This window comes from Ascaphus truei, chromosome 1, assembly GCF_040206685.1.
Source record: "Ascaphus truei isolate aAscTru1 chromosome 1, aAscTru1.hap1, whole genome shotgun sequence".
Taxonomy (NCBI): Eukaryota; Metazoa; Chordata; class Amphibia; order Anura; family Ascaphidae; genus Ascaphus; species Ascaphus truei.
The window spans coordinates 477,516,530-477,540,582 of NC_134483.1; the positions used below are offsets into that span (position 1 = coordinate 477,516,530).

A 24,053-nucleotide genomic window follows, 5' to 3' on the forward strand; every position below is an offset into this window, starting at 1 on the left:
TAGCATGGCAAACAAAACATGGTACATGGGGATGTACAGTGCTCCTTATGCACGGTGTATATATCATCCATTCCAACAACGTTTGCATGCAAAACAACTTCACTTTCACTCACCTGCATTTAAGCCGTATCTTATTTTGTACAAATATATATATATATTTTAATCTATGAATACAAAATATGTTTTAAGACACAGATGTTCTTTTCAAAATAGACAAGGCGTAAACAGAGAGAGAATTCCAGAAACCAGCCTGGCACACACAAAATAACATGCAAGAAAATCAAATACAAAATGGAAGTGTTCTCTTGTACCTCATGTTATTACTGGTGTCTATTCCGTGGGACATAAGGCCTTGTACATACTGTGCTGTATATGCTGAAAATATATGAATGTGCATATAGCAACAGGAGCTACATTTCCTCTCATCCCACCCAAGGACAATCCAGCAAAATGAAGAAATGTGCTCATTAACAGTCAATCAATAATCAATAAAGTAGGTTTGCAGCAAATGGGGAGGAAGCAGAAAGGCACATGCAGTGTACGGCAGAACAAATTGGGGTGGTTTATATAAAACTGCTGCCAACATTATCCCTTTTATGGCCCTTTACATTTACTTCCTCCAACATGCATCTCATGATCTGATATGGGATAGCCCAGTTAAGCAGAATCTGCCCTCTTGTTACGTGGATAAGAAACTGTAGTGAGACAGAGCACCACCAGGAAACAGAGGCAGTCTTAACCACTCACTGCCAGACAGGCCTGCAACACATAGCAACGCTTTGTGTATGAAATACGTCATTGAATATTCAGTACTAAGCATTAAATAAGAGTTACACACTCACCTCATGGAAGGTCTACCAAGGGTGAACCAATACACCAAGAAAATGCATTGCATCTAGCAGAATTTCCACAGAGTAGACCCCATGGATATTGTATTTAATGGGCCTAAAGGCAATTTAGGATGTGATAAATTTATTTGAAACTATGTACCAAAATGTGTTGAACATACATTTTAATATTAAAATATCTCTGATCACCCATTGAGAAAGCATGGTTATATTAAATGATAAATACATATTTGTATCCGTATAATGAATATAAAAGCTACTTTTGATATGTTATCATTGTGTACCGGTTTGCCAATTTACTGTATTTGCTAAATATCACACTGTGCTTTAAAAAAATAAAAAGGAAAAACATTTACCCTGCTAAATTCCAGATAGAATATTTAAATTATTTTCCTATGGGAAGTGCCTTCAGTTATAAGACAAAAGTTGACCTAAAACATATCGGGGTTTAAAAAATATATATATATATATATATATATATATATATATATTTTTTTTTATCAAAGTGTCCCCACTGGTTGTTAACAAAAAAAAAACCTTACAATTTTCAATAATTTCTTAAAAGGAAAAAAATCTATTGATAGCAGTGGGATTCTGTCTCATAAATCTAGCGTTGCTTTTCTGCACCGTTTTATAGCGGGGAAACTTTGAAACATATCTCCATTTAAGTAAATAATTATTTGGAAATGTAAATATTACAATACATTACTCCCAAAAATATGGAGAAGATAACTCCTAAAATGTGACTGCTATCGTGGTACACACAATGAATACATAGACTGTTCAGAACAAAGGGGAACATTTCATTTTATAACACAGTTGTATCCTTGATTAAGGCGCAGTTTATCGATACCGAATCCATTGACTACTGTGTTGGAAGCTCTATTATAGTTGAATGCCATCGGTATCCAATAAGATACTGCATTGAAGACAAAGTAGCCAAGTGACCGATATTCTAACGAAGTCTTGAAGAAAGGACCGTACTGTGTCTTCCAATTTTTTGTTTTTAATCTTTCCTCTCAAGAGAAAAGGGCTCTTCTTGTGCCAGGTCATCATTGTATAAATTACAGACATTGAACAAGAAATCTTACACCATTAAAAGACTTGCTTTAGGAAATGTATATTTGTACTGTAGTTGTGGACAAAAAAAAAAAAAATAAGGAGAAGAATTTAAGCACTAACAACGTGTATGAGGGATTGTGTGGCAAGATGAAGCAAACTAGGCATTGTGTTTATAATTAAATACATTTATAAGTTATTCAATATAGATATATGGCTTCCAAGTACACATGAAGCATCATGTTGTCCTTTTCTATATTTCCTGAGGTGTACTATGTGCAGGAAAAGACTGCGTTGCCTCTGTAAGAAATTGTTCACATTCTTAGGTCTGACCCGTGGCAAGTACAATGAGGGTTAGATAACATCAGTTACTGACCATATGGAATTTTAAACTTGCGATTCAGACCAGCTGAATCCAAAAAGAACTGTGTGAGTATAAAAGGCAAGAAGGCCATTCAGACAAGCATGTGTCTCTTTCTGTGAAGAGCGAGGTGGTCCGAGCGCGAGAAGCTGCGGTCACAGTCTGGACACTGAAATGGTTTGATTCCAGTGTGTTTACGGAAATGCCGAGTCAGTTCATCAGAGCGAGCAAACTTCCATGTGCAGCCTTCCCAAGTACACTGATAAGGCTTTTCCCCTGCAAGGGAGAACAGGAAGATCACATGAGTGCATGAAGCAGCCATTTTAGGTCAAACAAACAAACAGTCTCTTGAGATTTGAACAACAGAAGGAAAAAGATTTTCTATGTAAACACTAAACAATACGAGTGCTCATTTGCATGTCATTTCCCAGAATCCTTTGCTGCAGTGGAAGCACTGTATACTAAGAGACAAAGGTGAAACGCAGGGGTGCACACCAGTCTGAGACATGTGAATGTGCTCACAAGTGATATTTAAAATGTACTGTACACTGTACGGTGAAGGGTTTTTGTCACTTTTCTACCACCTTAACGTATATGGCATGTAAACACGGCAATATAAGAAAAAGTAACAGCTGCAAAACAAAATGATGTCAGGGGAGTTCAATGCCCTCTGGAAGCAAAATGGTTGGACATCTAAATAATGTAATATGTTGGCCTTATCTTCACAATGTATTAGATCATAATCAGAACAAATTCCCTACATAATGTGTAGGGGGTGACCTTTCACTGTGACACTATGGCCTAAGCTGGTGGTGCTTAACTGCAGTCCTCAAGACCCACCCACCAACAGGTCAGGTTTTCAGGATATCCCTGCTTCAGTACAGGTGGCTCAAAGAATGAGCCATGGATTGAGCCATCCGTGCTGAATTTCGTCACTTTTTGACAGAATTTTGTGAAAGTGGCAGTTTATATTTAGTAATTTATTTATTTATTTTTTTACAAAAGTTTGAGGGTTTCACAAAAATGAAAAGGAAAAAAGTTGCGTACTCCCACAAAAAGATCCCGCTCTAAATTAAAACTGATTGATGGGCAGCACTGTCTTTAACCCTTGTGGTGTCGCGGGTCCCGGGATACAGGAAGTGGAGGGAGACCCACAGACGGAGCGGTTAGCCCGATCCCCCCTTAGAAAACAAGCATCTGCCGAAGACGTGCCAGGTACGTCTAAAGAGCACTGAATGGGTTAATCCCTTCAGTGGTTATGGGGGGCGGGGGGCGGGGGGGGGGGGGAGGGGCAGTAGCACATTGTTCTATTTTGAAGGCCCATGCAGCACCAAAGAGGATTAAAAAGTAGCAGCAGACATGTTCCTGTATGGATTAGCCATTTATAGAAGCGTTCAGAATACAGGGTTTCCTTGTTTCTGTGGTGCCTGGTACAATAGAGGGTCAGACACCACAGCAGTGCCACTTTCAATAGCCAATTGTATCGACACAGCTACTGCTTTCAATCACTGACACGGCCACTGTTCTCCGCTCCTGAGACATTGCTGTTCATACCTGTGTGCGTTCTTCTGTGCGCCTTTAAGTGTGAGCTCTTGGTGTAAACTTTGTTGCAGCCGTCATAATCACATCGGTGTATTCGTCTTTTCCTCTGAGTCTCGGGCGATTCTACTGGTAAAGGTCTCTTCCCCGGGTGCACTATGACTGAGGGGTGGTTTCTGTGCGGGTAGATTTGAAAATAGTTACAAATGGCCACTTGTTTCTGGCACATTATGACATACAATGGAAGTAGAACTAAAAACAATAGCATTGAAAACGGGGGTTTTAAACCATCAAAGAAGTAACGACTCTTTTGGTGCAGGAAAGGGTAGCAATGTGATGCAACACTTGTATTTTAATACAATATGTTGACATACATTAGTTACCATAGGCTGGTAAGTACGTTTTGTAAGCAGCATTTCACGTGTGATATTGCCCCTCACCCCTTCCCCCTTCCCCCTACCTCCCCATGACAATGAACATACGACCGCAGGTTCCTTATAGGTCTACAGAAATAAATAGATGATATGTTCAAAAATTATATTATATATATATATATATATATAAAAATTAGACAATATTTTATCCACTGAATATACAGCGCAACTTTTAATTTACCACTTTTCATTTGAAAGAGGTGATCTAGCATCTACCTGTACACTTTTTTTGCACACTCTGTTTAACAGGAAATCATTTAGTTTCAAAGTAGTTCTTGTTTATTTAACATTTTCACTGAAAGGACAGATCTGAGATAGCAAAAAATGTAGATAGGACTGCGACATTCGATGCATCTATTTCTGGCTTCAAAGTGCGCCTATGACAAGTTGGTGCCTTAAAGCAGGGGTGCTCAACTCCAGCCCCCCCCCCCCAACAAGTCAGGTTTTCAGGTTATCCCAGCTTCAGCACAGTGGCTCAATCAGAGGCTCACTCTTTGACTGAGCCTCTGATTGAGCCACCTGTGCGGAAGCAGGGACTGATTGGGCCACGTGTGCTGAAGATGGGACTGTTCGAGCCACCTGTGCTGAAGCAGGGATTGATTGAGCTACCTGCACTGAAACTGGGATATCCTGAAAACCTGACCTGTTGAGCGGGGGAGGGGCTTGAGGACTGGAGTTGAGCACCCCTGCCTTAAAGGAAAAAGAGCTTGCATATTACAGGGAGAATTCAAAAATATGCCTCATTTGTTCATGAGTAGAGGCTGCTGTGGAATGAGTGTGGCTCCTCAGTTAATTCTACGCTGCTTATTATTTCAACCCATTGGAATTTTCATTACGATCTGGACCAGATGATTTGGAGAAAAAAAGAAGAAAAAAAGGATTTGTATTTTCCAACCATTAACTTTTCAAAGGGAGTTTATTTTTCTTACTAATTAAAGAGGTCGATCACTCTTTCCCACGCAAGCATTTTCAGGATTGCAAAAACTTGTTGCGTTTCGGGTTGATTTTCTGTGCTTTTGTTTACAATGTTTGACTTCCTCAAGGCCCAGTAATTTAAAACAGCTTTTCCCTGCTTTGCCTAGCTGTGCTATCTTTATTCATAGCAGTCGTTATTGTTCCAGTCACTCCTTTACAGAGAAATTAAGAATTTCCTGTTGTTGAGTGCCAGCAGGAGGGTGCGGTCCCTCTCTCTCTTTGCGACTGACGTCAATTCCTAAAAGTAGAGTTCAGCCTGTGTGTCACACCCACAAAATTGGCTCCTCGCATTTACACACATTGCCACACCGCAGGTAGAGAAAAACAATGACTGGATTCCAGGCCTCCAAAGAGGAAGCTTACTGTAGGAATACATTTTCCCCCCGTCCTGAGAGCCCCATATGCAGAGATACATACATTTGCCAAAAGATCTAGAAAAATGCATTTATTAAACTCAGTTACTATATTTATCCCAATCAGCATAGCCTTTCAGAAAAAAACACTTTCTTCCCATGTCTTTGAATCTATCTATCTCAGGTTTTTACAGCTTGATCCCCTTCCAGATCTTTTCTTCTAGGGCATTGTTCTAGAGCTTTATGTTGCAATATATAGCAGAAAGTATAACTTTTTTTGTGTAACGCTGCAAGTATTTTGTGATGAAGCGTATTTTTTTTTTTTTTTTTTTTTTAATATTCCACATTGTGCTATAATGTTTTAGCTGTTTTTTTCCCCCCTTTCAGGTACTGTTGTTGCATTGTAACACCAATAGGATAATATTGATCAATTTGACAAGTTTACATACTTCAGCTCAACTTTTATAATGAAAGATCAATTTGATGACCATATACTTACTCGTGGAACATCCCCGGAGGCGGTGTGATGATGCCAGGTGACATTTGTTCTGGGTAGATTTCAGTCATCTGTTGCTCCATCCCTGGTTCAACTTTTATTGTTTTTATTAAAGGCGAGTTTTCATAATATTCAGCTAAAGACCCCCCCGAAAAAAGAAAAACATTTAATACTTTATAATACAGGTATATAACTAGCCCTGTAAGAGGTAGCATTTTTCAGGGAATCATACTTTTGGATTGCCTTGTATGTCAGTTCTTCCTAGAGTTTTATCATATGGCCATTTGGGATCCCACGAATCTCTGCAAATGTGCAGCCAAGCTGAAGAAAGTAGCACATAGACTGGGTGTGGTAAAGTAGCAATGAACATTGCGGGAATTGAGGGAGTTAGTGAGCATTGCATAAGCTGACAAAACTGTGGTGGTGAACATGTCCTGCAATAAAAGGGTTTGCTCATAGTACATTTAATACATTGTCCTAAATATTGACAAAGTCCTAAAAAGGTGAAAGATAAATAAATTATGACAATGTCCTTAATGCTGGAGATTTTTTTTAAATATACTTCTATCAGAGAAAGTATTCACATTAAAATTGGGCAACAACATATTTTTTTCAGGAGCAAGATGAAGATACTTGTTTACTTACTGTGTTTGTTATTGTGATCCTCCAACTCCTCAGATAGAACAGTAGATATCATAAATTGTTGCTGAAGATGTGGAGAATACATAAACGGAACTGGCTGCACAACAACGGGCTGTAATAGCGGAAGAAGTCCGGGGTTCCTAAGTCCATGTCGTGAAAATGCAGATAGCATAGGGTTCATTGTTAATGGCATTGTGTAGGGCTGTACAGCTGGTGGTGATGGTGTTAACTTTTTCATGGGCGGGCTCGGTGAATGCATGAATAATACTGGAGAGCCTTTTCTCTGTGGAGACTGGTATCTTAGAGGAGACGGGGAGCTTCCAGACGAGGGAGGTGAGCTCCTTCTGTTTGTAGTGAGATCAACTGGCTCCATTTGGAATCCACCAGACAGTCCATCTGTGGTCTGGTACAGTTTACTGTGCAGCATGTTTGGTGCATGATAGATGACACTGTACTTATTTGTCTTCAATGGCTCCATGTAGCTGTGTTGATATGACTATGGAAGAAAAAGAAATAACGCATAAAAAAGCCAGGAAGTGTAAAATGCAAACAGAACATAATGTTTAAACAGTAAAACAAATCGGTATTAAATGACTGTTTATATTAAGGAATCCAAGTAGAAAAATAATGATTTTGTCTTACTTTTCTCATTTGTATTATTGTGAATGTATAGTGAATAATCTATAGATAAGCCAGCTATAGACAAGACTTCAGCATAACTTTTCTGACCAACTTTCCTATTTATCTGGGGCACTCTATGATTATATATATATAGAGAGAGCAAATGGAAATATAACTGTGTGCTCATTTGCATGTCTTAGGCAGGTCTGCAACCCCGCCTTTCACCATTATCACCCAGCACTTCCACTGCAGCAAGGGATTCTGGGAAATGACATGCAAATGATCACACAGTGCCACTTTTTGCTTCAAAACCATTTTAAACATGGTTCCCTATAGGCTTAAGCTTGCTGCATGGTTTTATATATATATATATATATATATATATATATATATATATATATATATATAAAATGAAAAGTTCTCCATGATAAATGTTCCCTCAACACAGTGAACATTTACAGAAGATTTAAAGATCTCCTTCTTTCAAATCTATTTGACAGGTGTGTTCACATGATGGCCAAAGTGACCTCAAGTGATTGTTAATATAGGGATCATCTCACAATATAAAGTGTGTACCCTTCATCATTTTTTCATTTCATATGGACACTTCTATTAAGCAAACTTTTTTTCATACTCGTATAAACTAGGTTTGAGATCTATTAGCCAAGTGGGAGATGTGAAGAAACTATTTAAAGCTTTGGGGCATATGCCCCAAGGCAAATGTGGAGCAATTTGGGGGCAAAATAACTGCACCATATACAGTATATCAAGGAAACAAATGTGAACTTTCTTTGATACATAGGGTGTAGATATTCTGCACCACATGTACCTTGATACACAGACCCCTTTATTGTGATTAGCATGAGCAATGACTTAAACAACTGCCTTCATTTTCCATCCTGCTCCAGTTCTGCATGCTGTATTTATTCTGCCAAGAAACCACTATCCTTAACATCTCCTCCCATTTACATGGCATTCTACCGACCTGTAGGAGGAGCCACCTATTCCAGTAAATGCTGCTTAGTCTCTCCACACAAGGAGTGTGCCTCAGTTAACCTCACTATCCCATCACATGCTACTTGTTTACCGAGGACATTTCCCTACATGAATACGTTATGGCAATAATAATAATAAATAATGCAATGTAATATTACTTAACTATCAATTCCTCCTGCAGCCCACCCCATACTAATTCAAGGCCGTTCTGATGATTAGTGTAGTTTTGTTACACAAAGCAATGGCAGTAATGAACAAGAAGTGGTAGGGAAACAGATGGTAGACAAAGCAAGTGTTCTGTGCTGAGCCAAGCAAAGCATGTCTATTCAGAAAAACAGAAGAATATGTTCTGTAAGGCCTCAGGCGTGCCAAAATCCATGGTGTGGTTATTGGCATGAGATTTTATGTGACTAGATTTCATCCCATAATAAAGCAATTACTGCATCAAACTGAATATATCACCATGGAAATACTCATTACATTATTAGAAGTTTCATCTGATGGGGGAAATGGCAGTATAATTTTTTTTTCTCTTAGTTGCTGGAATATCATTGATGTCAGTGTATGACTTTCTAATGTTTAATATAATACCTCTCGCACTATTTACAAACTTTGGCAAGTGGGGGGAAAATGGTGACCTCACAATTTCAAAGTTGCACCGTTTGCTAAAAAGAACTATAAAATATAGCTGAATCGAGGGAATCTGGTTTTTCATTCCAAATAAAACTTGGAATATACATTTCAGAAGGAATTGGAACGCGTCTTTAAAAAAACAGCATTGACCCCACACCTCAATTACTCTTGGCAAAGGGCTATGTGTTAAAACCTACAATACAAAGGCGATCTCTCGTGAATAATGCTTGCCATTTACTATTGCAAAGTAGTGCTATTTAGGCACTAGATACAGTACGGCAAAACAGAAGGCAAATGTTTACATGTATGAGACAAAATGTTACATGAGGCAGATGTTAAAATGATTTTACTCCTATTCTATCATATAATTGCTCTTTATAGAGCTGAAGCAGAAAATGGCATCTTACTATTGACATTGTAATTGTCACTGGTCTAAAGGACAAAGGTCAATCCTGTCAGATATGTACAAAAATCAATACATAAGTAAGTAAATAATGAAATAAACAAAGCAACTTCTTTTCAATGTACTTCATTTGTAAGGTTTATGAGGTTTTAAGAGGAAATTGTCAGTCACCATTTGCTCTGATTTGTTTCTTAAAAACAATGAGACTGATACTGTGCTATGAAGTAAAATGTTGTAGGGTGTGATACCTTTTATTGATCAACATAACAAAAATACATGGGCTTCATCTTTTGAGAGTCGAGTAACAAACCTTTCACCATTAAATAGTAATAAACCTACTGCCATTCTCAGAGTTCCTGGGCAGCACATTTTTTTGAGCGTTAAAAATGTTACTTTTATGCGGGTTGTACTAAACTAGTCCCCAAATCAGTGTTTTTCAACCAGGGTTCTTAGGAACCCTTGGTTTCCCCGGGCATCCCTAAAGGGTTTGCTGTAATTTTCAGGTAATTTAAAAATTGTACCAAATACATAAAAAGATACAATGCATCTGATATCAGGCTCGCTGTTAGAGAGGGTTGGGGTTCCTCAGAATTTCACGTGGCTTTCCTTAACCAAAGAAAGGTGGGGAACCACTGCCCATGTTTTAAGCCTCTGATTATTGCAATATTACTTTTCTTTGCATCAAAGTATTGGTGATACTGGATGTGTACATATATTATATATATTACGAACAGTGACATTTAAAAACCGAGTTGAGAATGCCAATCTAGTTTGCACACAAAACTTTCTCTTACAGTAGTATTTTCTTTGGATTTATGCAATTTACTGCAGTTACAGTAATTTACACAAGGTTTAAGATCATCTATGGTACATTCAATCAAGTGTTAGAAAGGAAAAAAAAAACCCTTAGTAAAAAATAAATAATGTTTTCACACACTAAATGACCAAACTGTTGCAACAGAATATAAATGCCAAGTTGTATTTGTTTTTTCCAGAAACTGAGCTCATCAGTCAATAATTTTTCTATTGTCTGATGACCTCACGCCCAAAAAGAACATATTTTGAGCTATTAATTCCCTATTCACCAGAGTGTTTACAAAAGTAATAAACTGAACAGATATGACTTGGATGTCTTGGATCTGGCACTTTCCGAAACCTTACCAGTAATTGTCTCATTGTTACACAGCGAGTGTAATCAACTGTCTCACTTCACCGCCCCATGTACAGTAGTGAATGGGTAAACAACGAATGAAGTTATTCTGCAAACATCAGTTACTTAATATCTCTTTTTTTAGTGACCAAATGAAACTTGTGCTGTGAAAACATCAAAACCTCTTCATCAGTTGTGCAGAACAAACTATAGAAGGAGCGAGACTTACTGTCTCCAGCGTTGCGCTGCGCCCTGAAAAAGCATATGGCCACAGTGTTGTGGACATGCTTCTGGATTGGTCCCCCGCAACGTTAGTCCGTCTGGGCCACGAGCGGCCACGACAACACAAACGGTAAGTCTTGCTGTAGCTGTTATTCAGAATATAGCAGAATGGTTTTAAATATTAGTTGTTGATAAAATCAATACCTAAAGGCAGGGGTGCGCAAACAAGAGGGCACGCCCCCCAGCGGGCGCAAGATTTTCTGTGTGGGGGGAAGGGTGTGGCATTTACAGAGGCCACATGCTCTTTCCCACAATATTTAAATTAAATGCCAGGGGGAGGTGCGAGGCCTCTGTAACTCTCTCTTACCTGCTCTCAGCCGGCTCTTCGGCAACGCGTCACCATGACAACACGGCGTCAAATCACAACATGACATCACGTCATATGACACTGCCTATGCCAGAGAGCCGGAAAGGAGGGGAGGGCGCGAGCAGATGGAGAGAGTAGCCGGGGGGGCGCAAACAGAAAAGTTTGTGCACCCCTGTCCTAAGGTGCCAGAGAAGATGAGCTAACACATGGAGAAATATGGTGACTATTTCAAAGAGTCTGCATAAGTGCTGATGCTTGGAGAATGTCCAGGACTTCTTTAAGCAGCCGCAATTACAAAGGCAGTCATTGTAAGTAGCAAAGTAACCAAATGTAAGTTACTTGGCTTGTGCCAAATTACATAGCCTGCATTTCTGTTGGACAGTGACAGCGTTGCTTTCATTCTAACCTTGTGTTTATGGCGTTGAGAGCATGTATAGCCATTAGCATGACGGAAAGCCCATGATTTCCGGGTCAGACTCCTACCTCTGTCTACACACTTTCAGCATTCTGATTTCACTACACTTGACAAGCACAATGAATTACTGCTTCAAATCTTTTCTGTGTGCCTACAGAGCTTATCTACTGGCACAGTTTGATCAGCAATATTTAGGGGGCTTCATAAGATTCATGTGGCCACATATACCAATACCTACTTGACCACTTATTTTAAGTTAAAGACAATTTTTACGTACAGTACTAATCTATTTGTACAAATGTACATTTCCCTTTCCATCCCAATCCCAGATTTCACTATGAAATTATGTAGCATTTTTCTACTTTGGAGAAGTTGTGATGCATAATAACATTTTTTTTATCAATTACTCCTCAACGTGCTGCTGTTGTGTATTTTCCATGAAGTGCATTATAACGCAGAACCTCATTAGTGAAACTTTAGAATTGCTGCTCTTGCTTAGGTTTCAGCTCCAAACTACCCTACCCTTTAATTATATTGCTAAATCACATGGGATTCCTGGTTTATACATTTTGGGAATAAAGCTACTAGGCCTAAATTTATAGAGCTTTTGAACATACCTTAAACTATTTTCCCAATTGTATGGATTGTGTCTCATGGCTTCACATCTTTCATATGCTAGCCCAGGTATATGGGCTACTGGTATGAGGATGTCTTCTCTTTAGCACTGCACAGGCCAGCAACACATTCCTAACCAAAGTGTAATTGGTTCATCCAGTTTCAAAACGGGCTGAACAACATGCAAAGAATTAAAAGAATAGTTGTAGGTCGACTAATTGTTGTGTCAACATAACATGTAGCGTTTCAAAGAGGTGAACTACAGTATCACAATCATTATAATCACTAGTTGATTTCCCCTGATAAAGACCCTGCACTGGATGCACATATTGATCTTGTTTGTATATGTTGTGAATTAAGATACATCACAAGGTTCCTTCACGCCAAGCCATATATATTGTGCTAATGTAACTATTACAATGGTAATTAACAGATACGTTGCACATTCAATATTTTAATGATTCCACTGCTTTGCACTTACAAACAATATTGTTTCCTTGTAATTTTTTACTATTTTCCAATGCTGCTGAAACCATGAAAAGAGCAATTCATGTAATATCCTACGTGTGTTTTTTTTGTTTCTAAATAAATCAGTTCTGTAGTATTAGGTAATACTTACTACATTTCTTTATTTTTATTATTCAACTCTTAATGTCATATTTTTAATGAGTTCCAATATACTGAGCATTTTGATTTCTATAGCAGGTTTTAGCAGCCCCCCACCCCGCCCAGCAATGCAAGATCTTTTTTAATTGGTGTGTCTGAGCTGAATTTCTAACATCAATTGCTACAGAATTTAAAATGTAATCAGTATGTCTGTGAGAGTTGATTAGGCAAACCCCTCCCTTAATTGTTAGTCAAGTGGCTGTGTTTTAGAGTATTGAAGACCATCCATCTAGCCTGTGAAGCCATTAGCTGTGTAACATCAAAATGTCACATTTTAAGTGTCTGGCAGAGTTAATTTTGGAGTTGAAATTGGAGGTGAATATTTGAGGAAGATCTGGACTCTGCACAACAAATTTGCAACGGTGAGAAATTTACTTTCCAAAAGCTGTGATTATTTGTACTCTTTCTATCCTCCAGTACCTGGAAAGTCTCTCCTGCATCTCACTATGCCCTCCCTACTGCTTTTTCTGTTTACTGTTTCCTCACTTCTCTGTGAACGTCTCTGTTTTCTCCAACATCCCCACTCCCCACTGCACCATTATTTATACACCTCTCTCCCAACAACTTCTTTACCCCTCAATAAAAAACATCCACACAAATCCTCTATTCACACCCTCGATCTACTCCTTCCTGCTACTGGGGAACTCGCCTAAGCCTGAAGCCAGACATACACACCTGATTTCACCCATGCCCCCCTGCCATCTCTTACCCTGTAAATTGTGTTAACTCTCTCATTTTAACACTGACAAACCTTAAAACTTGCCCAACAAATCAAGCATCCCAAAAGCCTGCACTCATGGTTACTGTCCCACACACTCAGTCACTCCTACCACCCATTGTGACCAAGCACTGCCATCTACAGCACTTATTCCCTCCCCTGTTGTCTCTGTAAGTTCCCCATCAAACCTCTTAGATTGTAAGCTCTTCGGGGCAGGGATTTCCTTTCCTATTGTCTGATTTTGCTGCACTTATTGTGTTGTTATTATTCCCTGTACTGTATTCTTTGTGAAGCGCTGAGTACACTTTTGGCGCTATATAAATAAAGACATACAATACAATACTTTCCTGTGTCTGATCCTTTGTTGCCAATATTTTCAGCAGTTTGAGCTGTAAACTATAACAATAGATAATGTTACCTTAGTAATATAAGAATACATTGTAGCTGCTGAGTTACACTGACTGAAGGATTGATTGAAACTGAATGGAGGCCATTTAGTGAACCCTGGGAAGCAGGGTCTTTGCTGATTGATCATAGGTGAACAAATTGTTCAGCAACTTAGGTAATTCATTTTCAATAAAGGTAATTAAAGGCTGCATATATTAAAACAAAATATACATTTATATTTTTTCAAAGCCTCTTGGATTGCCTTTTTAATGATGCATTCCTACTGAATTTTGTAACATGTATGAATCTGCAACCAAGAAAAAGAACTTATGCACAGAAACTCTTCTGTTTTGCACTAGGTGACCTTAGCAGCCCCCGAAAACCTGTTTCAGGAAAGCAATAAGAACAGCAGGCTATTTACATGTTGCTATGGGCTGGTTCAGTTGTATTGAAGTGTCAGGTGTACAGGTTGCAAACGTTTCCCTCACAGAGCTTTTTTGTTACTGAACACGTCAGCAAAAATTCATTTTTTTCCAAGGCTTTTCTCACACATACTGCAAATATTGCGCTCCATAGCAGCTTGATTTCCAAGTCCTCCTGGTACAAACACAGAGAACACGAGGACCAAAAGCCAATATATAGAAATTATCTAATTTTATACGCTTTTCTGACATCGGATATAAAACAAATGTTCCCTGAAAACGATTTTCCTACTGCACAGGAGCAAAATGACAACCTGCTGGCTTCTTTCCCCTCACATCACATGTTACATTAGTTTAGGATAATGGAATTATCACATGTGAAAAACAATGAATTAGTTCAAAAGTTAAGTCCACATTACTGTATGTAGTTTGTGTTGTCGTTATCACAATTATGCCGACTGTTACCTAATTCTTGTACATCTTAAAACAAAAACAAGCTTTTAAATGATTACTCTATTTTTCTGTTTCTTTAATGTAGTAATTAAATCGCTAACTTGTGAGCAGAAAAGACCGCAATTGTGATGCAAGATACAAAACTATTTTTTTAGCACATTTGGATGCAACTATTATTAGACAGACAGCTGATTGCACATAGTTGTTCTGCTAATCCTTTTAGCTCACAATTGCAGAACCACGAGTTATGGAAGTAAAACACACAGTTATTCCATGTGATTACTGAAAGTTGACATGCTATTGAATACCACGATCAACTAGAGAGATACTGCATGAGCCACACAAAAAATTCCACAGAGTGAGAGAATCTCTATAATTCCCATAAACATACATTTCTCTCTCTTCAGGGAATAACCTTTTCCTTTCGTGGACTCCGAAAACAATTACTGATGGCTTAGCCATCTAAAAGGGAGGCCCGAGTGTCTATATCCTGTGTATCGGACCTTTGTGTCTGGTTTGTGAGACGCCAGTCTAGTCACAGAACAAAGAGAAGTGAATGAGGCAGTGTGCCGGCCTAAACTCTGCCCTGTTAGTGTTTCTCATTTAGGGCTGATTTCTCACCTCCCTCCCTGTTCATGGAAACAGGAGGTGAGGGAAGAGTTGGCCCACATCGAGAAAATACAGAGGAGAAGACACAGGTAGGACTAGGAAGCTGTGCTGGCAGTCTGGCTGCTCTAGTCCTACCACCACCCTGCTTATTTGGTTTCCATAGACAGAGTGGGGAATGGCAGCGACGGCTAGAGAGGGAGATACTTCAATGAAATGTATAATGCGTGGCATTTTATCAAATATTACATATTTAAATCTTGTGGCTCCACTGCTTCTGATTGACTAAGCTCAGCAGGAGTTCATAAGGGTAAACAGTTTATAAAATTGCTCACTGTTGTTTATATGATATTTTCCAAATGTATTTATCTGAACTAGTATTTATACCTTTTATTTATAAATATTGCACAGATGTCCTTAAAATGTACACGGATGGTGTGTCATGTAATTCCCTCGCTGCTGTAATAAGCTGCTTTTGAACATTTTAGACATTTAGCACCGCAGGAGAAAATGGGAAAGATGCAGAAACGCCAAGATAAATGATATGGTGTCTGGGTGTAATAAACCATAGTGGGCTATTGAATGAGCCATTAAATCTTCACTGAGAGAAGAGAGGGTATTCTCCAGCACTCACATTGTTATAAAAAAGGGGACGACAATGAGATGAAGTCCAAAAAAATGTTTCGTCTTCATCTGCAGTGAAAAAATATCCAAAATAAGTGCCAAAAAGTAATAAAATATGACTCAAAATACCCAAAACAGAGCATCACACCTGGGACTTGAGACACATTTATTGCCCATTGATGCGGGACATATTACAGCTGTGGGTGAACAGCTTCACAACTACTGATGTGTGGTGTTCAGTCCAGTCTGACTATAATTATACCTACAGAAAAAGGATGCACATTTGACCGGAAAGTGAACTACCTTTGCACTTATATGTAGACGTGTGATGATCTGTTGCGGGTATTTTGAGCAATGTTCTGTTCCCTTTTTGGCACATATTTTTGATACATTTTCTTTGCAAATAAAGACAGAAAAATGTTTTGGCTTCACCTTTATTGTCGTGCCCCCTCTATTTATTACAAGTGCTGGAGAAACCCCCATTTTCTTTTCTAGATTTTGTGAGTAGAAAGGGAGATACAGGTAGTCCTCGCTATCCAACGTTTCACTTTACAACGAATGGCATATCCAACGCTTTACAATGCAACTCTTTGGGCCGGTTTTCGACGCCTGAATGCGTTATCCAACGTGGGACTCACTTTACAACGGTTTCACTATCCAACGCTACTTCCAGAACGGATTCCGTTGGATAACCGAGGACTGCCTGTACTCATTTCCCGGTACACCTAAATCTGCACTGACCAGACGTGGAAAATTACTCTTTTTACAACAACTCTTAGAATGCTGTCTGATAAACAACCTTTTGCTATATTAAATGTTCTCTCGTTCACTCACTATTCAGTTACGTTGCAAAATGCTCTTGCAACATTTCGCTGAAAGTTTGTACTGCCCACGCAGTTCTAAGATCTGATATATGTAGCAGCAGAGACGAGTGACTATTCAATTGTGCACATGACACATAACTAGGTTTTAAGATAAATTAGGTTCCGAACACGACATGTCTAAAGACTTTGTCTGGGTTCTCATTTGTGTGATACGCAGAGTAACATTGAAATGCAAAAAGCTAATGCAAATTTGTTAGGGTAGGGGTTGTTTTCATGGAATAAGGCGGCTTATATAGTAGTTCAGTGACACCGTGTTGCTATGTGATGTACGAATTCCACAATACAGCTTAGTATGATATCAGTTATCGTGGCTGCAATCTTGCTGCATATTCAACTAACATGGTATGAGATATAAGGGTGGTGCAGGGGTGTTTTACAGGGCTTGGCAGTAGTTCATACCTATAAAAGTAGTGTATCATTACTCTCGTGAGTGTGACAGGGTAGTTTCCCTGTCTAATTGCTATGTAGGATAAACATATGTGTAGCTACTGAGTCCAGCAGTAAAATGATTACTCAGCCTGAGATAAGGCTGAGGTAATTAACCAGCTTTCACCTGTTTGGAGGGTTTAAAAGCCTTGATCTTCCTGCAGAGTTGCTCTGGTCTGAGTATAGACCACGCGTGCAGGCCTATATGGACGCCAACACGCTGGGGAACTGAACTTTGGCCTAGGAAAGCCCTAACCTTTATTTTGCTACCCTGTTTTTGCTGCATCTGGGCTGACAAAAAGTCTATGGTTTTGTTAATGGCATTTTGGCCAAATAAAAGCCTACATTTATTTTTCTCCAAACTGTCTCCTGTTTTCACCTCTGTACGCATCTCCTGCGGTGAGATTATGTATCAAAGTTATCCTGCTGCAAAACCACCACAAAAAAGACACCAAATATATCAAAGCAAAAAAAAAAATCCCCTTGCTTTTTAGAGTGCAAACAATTTTGCCCGTGTTTGTAGCTGTGACACATAACCTCCTACATGCGAGAAAATGCTTTACTCTGTAATCTCAGTGTGCAGTCTGCATTTTCTCTCATCAGCAGAGTGAGCCTTAATCTGTAAGTGGCGGCAACGCGGATTCGGCAGTATTGCACGGAAATAGCAACAGCACCGATTCAGCTCTATCGCGGTTTACAGAATTAAGGCGCAACATGTGTAATTAAACTCCCTGCTAAGCTTAGGCTGTCCATTGCATAAACAGCCAAGTAAAAGATACTCACCACTGACACAGGCTCCATAGCCTCTTGCTTAATGGGAACGGGGTCAAACATCAGCATTATTGCATCAATGTTCCTCCTATGTTCTCTTGGCTAAAAAAAATAAATAAGACAAAATAACAAGAATTAATTATTACCAGGCTCCAATTAGTCTTTCAGAAATACTCTGCCCTGGGTTAAAACTTTTTCAAAGGTTCAATCAATTGGCATAAAAATAACAGCAAAGTTAAAAGGAGCAATCGGTGCTGTATTTTCTTTTCTTTTTTATATACAGGATTGAAGCAGGGGGTCTCCGCAGCTGAACCCCATTAATTTCCCCTATGGGACCACCTGCTTCCAGAGATACGTACCTCTGCAGGGGGGGAGAGAAGGGGAGGGGGACCCCGGGATCTCTGCAGTTTTCTGCAATTAAAAGCTCCTGCATCACATGGGCCAATAGGAAGCTGCACTGGGTGATGTCACGGCTTCCTATTGGCCCACAGGGCCCGCGGGAGCTGTAAAAATTGGCCATAATGTGAACTCTGGTGCGGCTGGGCGCCCGCTACAGGTAAGTATCTCCGGAAGGGGGTCATCGCAGCTGAAATTAATGGGGTTCAGCTTCAGAGACCCCCTGCTTCAATCCTCTATTTTAAAAGAAAGGAAAAAAAAATATATGCATGGATTGCCTCTTTAAGAGACAAAATTATGAAAAAAAACGATGATATCTCAGGCAGCAAAGGGTTAAAAGCTATATGGGATTAATATCTTACATACTGGAGAACTCATTTCTTGCCCAGAAGAGCGTACAGAATAATAATTGGTGCACAGGGCAGAGTAACTAAGATAAAGTGACTTGGCCAAAGTATCATGGAGCTGACACGAGATATGAAAGGGGGGGTTTCACGTCACAGCCTAGTCTCAGCTACATTGACACTCCTCCCTGCAGTGTTATGAATGACTTTCTAACACTTAGCTGAATTCTTTCTTCACATGTATGCTATGACTGGACAATGTTGTAGCACGTTTGTATTTGTTTAGAATGACTGAATCGGGAGAAACAACCCCAGAAACCGTGACAAAAAAATACTTCCTTCATTACTGTACTTGATTTTTTTCCCCCAGTCAGTTGTTTGAATTCTCTGAAGCCTGACACCATTCATTTCCATGCTCTAGCATGGGTAAGATTCAAGGACATCCCTAGTTTATTATTGTGTAGCTGTACAACTGTTTTAGCGTTGTGTCTGCAGGATCATGTAAAAATGTGTGCTGTACTTTCAGATCCTCGCAGGTCTTTTGCCATGGATCAAGCTTATAAACCACCACGCTTCTCACTCGTGGAAGAAGAAGAGATCTGAGAGGTTTCTAAAACTATTCACACTGCTATGTCCTCATTTATCCACAATTTAGGATACATATGCTTTTGAAATTGAGATGGGAAGTCAGGCTTTAAAAAGCACAACAATAAATATTATGAAAAATACCATAAGCATTGATCTTGGTGGTAAAAAAAAAAAAAAAGGAGAACGTACAAAAAAGTTATATTTGTCATTAATATTGTTCTGAAAGCACTCGGAAATATTCATCTGAAACTAAGAATCGACACTGAAACATATAAATCTCAAGTCCAGTTCTTCCTATTTGAGTCAAGATATTTTTCCTGTGACCAGCTCTCACACAATTCTGCTCAATTCCACTGGATTGTAAAGTCTGACTCAAGGCAGAATATGTTTAACTGAGATTGACGAATTTACCTCTGGTGATAAATGCAGGTGTTTGACATTATCGTAACTGTTATGAGCCAGTAGGTGGCATCCGTTAGATATAGAATGACAGGCTGCAATTTATCAAGTATATAATAACGACAAGCAATCTTATCAGGATTGGAGAAATATGTTGAAACCTTCCCTATTAATCCATGTACTAACTTCAGCAGAATTCACATTCCAAAGAGACCCATGGGAAGGATATACAAATACAATGATGATATATATATATATATATATATATATATATATCACACACACACACACACACACACACACACACACACACACACACACACACACACACACACACACACACACACACACACACACACACAGATAAGTGGCCATACATTGTGACTGAGCTCCAGCAATATGCAATATAGTGTGTGTATATATTTTAAAAATAAATAAAAAAATGTTTTGCCTACATAGGGCTGCCTGTTACATGAGTTGCACAAACCATAATACATCCGCTCTCTTTATAGTAGCAGTGTCACTTTTCTGAATACAGATTGAGATGAATGGCACTGTTCAGTGTGTCAGCCATGGTGCTTATCAGAGGCTTGAGATACAGAAGCCTGGAGGAGTTGGCATGTATCATGCTGATTTTCTGTCTCCCTATAGCAACTATTGAAGGAGTCTTAACAATCTGAAGCCTATGCAGAAAACTGACACTGCAATAAGAACTGCCTGCTTCTTTTTTGATCCCCAGAGCATTATTCTTCACTATTTTAGGATATATTTCTAGGATATCTCCAATAAAGTAACCAGCATCTCCTTTTATACATATATCTTGGAGCGCAGATCCCACCTTCTCTACCATTTGTAATGCTTTCTAACTTACAAAATGTTGAATTGCTTTTCAAATTTAGGCCCACACACATCCTACTGCAAATACCACAGAATATTAAACCTAATTTCACACACATTTATCACCTTGCAGCATGCAGGTTTTGACCATAAGTCTACACAATTCATATGTATATACATTTTTAAAAAAAGTATTTCAATTCGGTATATCAGTTCTTATCTATTTCTCAAAAATATTTTAACAGTCTAAAATGTTACTTCCAACAGCCCATGCCTGACCCGCTATGATTCTAGGAGCAAAGCATAACTGACCCCACTAGAACTGAAGTTTGCAAAACGCACCCCAGCTAAAAAAAGAAAAGAAGATGATCACAACATTGCATGTCCTTAATATAGCCATGTCAATGACCATGGCTTTTTTTGTTTAATTGCTCCCCTCCTTTTCTCCTGAATAGTTGGACTTTTGCAGTAATATAAATATTTTCTGCGGATCTGCACCGTAATAAACTGTGTTCTTCTGTTCTGTTACACTGTAGGCAAATCTAATTCCGCTGCTTCAGGGTCACTGAAATAAACAAATATTGTTTGACTTGGACATGTTATGGGGGCGTTAGAGTGGGTGTGAAACATATACTGTGCTTAAATACCAGAAACATCTATGTGCTACAGTGTGTGTATTCCGAAATGTTGAACGCATACTGTATTTAAAGGAGCAGTTCCACCTACTTGATCCAAAATTGGCAAGGGAGGAGTCATTTTATTGAGTGCTTTTTGTTCCTTCCACCTCCAACATACTGTGTGGTGCTGAGTTTGAATTAACCTAGTGATTCCCAAAAGGGGGGTTGGCCAAAAAAACCAACAACATGTAATGCCGGGTTCCAGGCAGTATACTGTAGTGGGTTCCTGAGCCCGTTTGGAGAGACTGCGTGGGCGGTGAAGCTGTCAATTAAAGCAGAAGCTTCCAGTCGTTCCCCATAATGGTGTGCATCCGCTGCAACAAGGCATTGTGGGATGTGACTTTGGAAGCTCCCACAGATATTATTGACAGCTATAACACCCATACTGTCTGCCCACACCAAGGTGCAGTTTGGGACATTATTACATGTGTTCCCCCCTCGAGCTCAGGACATTGTACTGCCTGGGATCAGTCAAACAGTGTTGTTAGGCAATAAGATTAATTAGGGGTTTGCTGACGAAATATTTTTTGTAGCAGGGGGTGCACAATGTCAAAAAGTTTGGGGAACCACTAATCTATAAAGAATTAGTTAATGTTAAGGGAAGGAACATTTACTCATACTTAATTTAATTGAATCCCCAAGTCAATACTAGCAATATGCATAGTGGGGGGATGTGTATCACACTCCCAGCTGCAAAACGGGAGCAACAAAACGCACCAGATTTATCAAAACAAAAAAGACAAATTTGTCTCTCTTTTTTTTTTGCTCTACTTTTGCAGCCGAGAGACTTTGGTACACACTGCATCTCACATTGAGTATCACAATACGCTTCCAGCATCCCGAAGATGTTTTGACATACAAAAAATATGAACTAACTGCAGCACAAGAAGGCAGCTCTCTCTCTGCATGACAACGCTGTGCTGACTTTCAGTGGTGCCCACACATGCTGAGATTGAAATGACAGAAGTAACATAATGCCTGCCAACTGGATTTAGGGTTTGTGCATTTGAGAGCGATGGTCAAAGTTGACCCCGGATATAATTACCGGCAGAAGCCTGTTGCTGCCTTTTGATGTTGTGTTTGCCAAGCCGAAGACGATTTAGGGAGCACTTGTGGCCTGCTACATTAATAAAACCTAATCAATACCAAGAAACATCTGTGTCAGCATTCACACATTTCTGCATAGGATATCCGAAATATCCTTCATTTAACGTGATTTACTCTTTCCCACATACCTACAGTCACTGGACGGTTCCTACTGGGGATTGCCAGATGTTGGTGTGTGGGGGCTGTGGGATAGTTTGGTTCAAAGCAGAGCAGTTGACGATTAACAATGAAAAGAGGGGGGGGGGGAGGAAAGAGCAGTCCCTTCTATGACCTTTCCATAGCATTTCCTATGAAGTGCTGCAGAGAGCAGTTTCAGGACTTAACCACCTCAGAGCCAGGGAGGTCTGTAAATCATTACAAAGCAAAGCATTGCAGGCCCCCCTGGCACTGGAGGGTTTAAGGTTGCTGTTACAGCCTCTTGAACTAACCATGGGAACTTTCCTAACAGATACAGTGTGAGTGTAGCCATAAAGAACGCTGAAATAACGATTCTTCAGGCTCCGTTCTTTGTCTGCTCTGTAAATGCTGTCACATCTGCTGAACTTTCTGCTAATGCTAACCATTTGTATAGCAATTTACAGTCCAAGCACACCGCCAATGTCAGGTACAGATATGATACAGGAATCACACCTACAGTACAGACATGAAATAAACATAGGGAGAAGGGAATGCCTATCCTTAAAGAGCAGAGCAGTCTCAATAATAACAGATCCATGCTGTTTGGTAATAATGAGTTGGATATGATGCAAGATCCTTGGTGCTTTTGATATATTGTCCGACAATAAATATGAGAGTGAGTCAGAGTAATATTATAATGTCCTGTATCAAAAGTGGCGCTTCTGTTGGTGCAGCTTTCCTCTCTCTTTGCATCAAATAAAACCGACGTTAACCTCTGCTCCAAAAAGAGCTGTAAAAAGGCAATGGATGATGTCACTGTTTCCTATTGGCCCGCGGGACCTTTAAACCACTATATTGTGAACCCAGACAGGGCTGCTACCGGCAGCCCCTCCGGGGGGACGTATCTCGGGAAGTAGGGGTGTCCCCAGAACTGGACTCAACAAGGTTCAGCTCCAAAAAAAAACCTGCTTCAAAGCCCAGCAGCGAACACCACATTGCCTTCGCCCGCGCGGAGGCGTGCGCTTGTTTGACGTCACACGTGTGAAGCGGGTGCGTTTTTTTCCCCATGCTAGACGCGCCGCGGGGGACGTGTCTAGGGGCGTCACGGAGCTCGTGCGCCCTCATTGGGCGAACCGCTCACGTGACCTGCCCGTCGTGCTGAGAAATCCGTTTCAACGGATTTCTCGTGCAACGCGCACCCCCTCCTGATGCCGCCCGTGCGATCTATGGGCGCCATCAATGCGTTAAGGCAATCTGATCGCGCCCCGCACAGACGCCACCGCTCAGTCTGCAGCAGCATGGACTTAGCCTTAGGCCTGGAACATAGTGAATGGAAGCTCGCTGAGGCGGGCTGAGCAGCGCTGAGCAGATGCACAAACCCCCTGCATCTGTCATCAGCGCGGCTATAGTTTCCCCTTCCGCATGCGCGCTGATGCGTGCGGAGGCTCAGAAAATTGGAACAGACAGGGAAGTTTCAAATTTGGCGCTCGGGGAAGCGGAGG

At 39.9% G+C, this 24,053-nt stretch overlaps 1 protein-coding gene across 2 annotated transcripts in view; it reads right to left on the reverse strand.

Moving 5' to 3' along the window:
* Positions 1–1,838: 1,838 nt before the first annotated feature.
* KLF3 (KLF transcription factor 3) overlaps positions 1,839–24,053 on the reverse strand; it is a 35,697-nt gene continuing 13,482 nt past the window's right edge. For both annotated transcript variants that reach the window (XM_075567909.1, XM_075567904.1), the window contains exons 2-6: positions 18,099–18,188; positions 6,711–7,203; positions 6,069–6,201; positions 3,823–3,983; positions 1,839–2,544 (exon numbers count right to left, since the gene is read on the reverse strand). In XM_075567909.1, the coding sequence (XP_075424024.1) occupies positions 2,363–2,544; positions 3,823–3,983; positions 6,069–6,201; positions 6,711–7,203; positions 18,099–18,155 (1,026 nt within the window). In that variant the 5' untranslated portion in view covers positions 18,156–18,188 and the 3' untranslated portion in view covers positions 1,839–2,362. The remainder of the gene's footprint in view (positions 2,545–3,822; positions 3,984–6,068; positions 6,202–6,710; positions 7,204–18,098; positions 18,189–24,053) is intronic.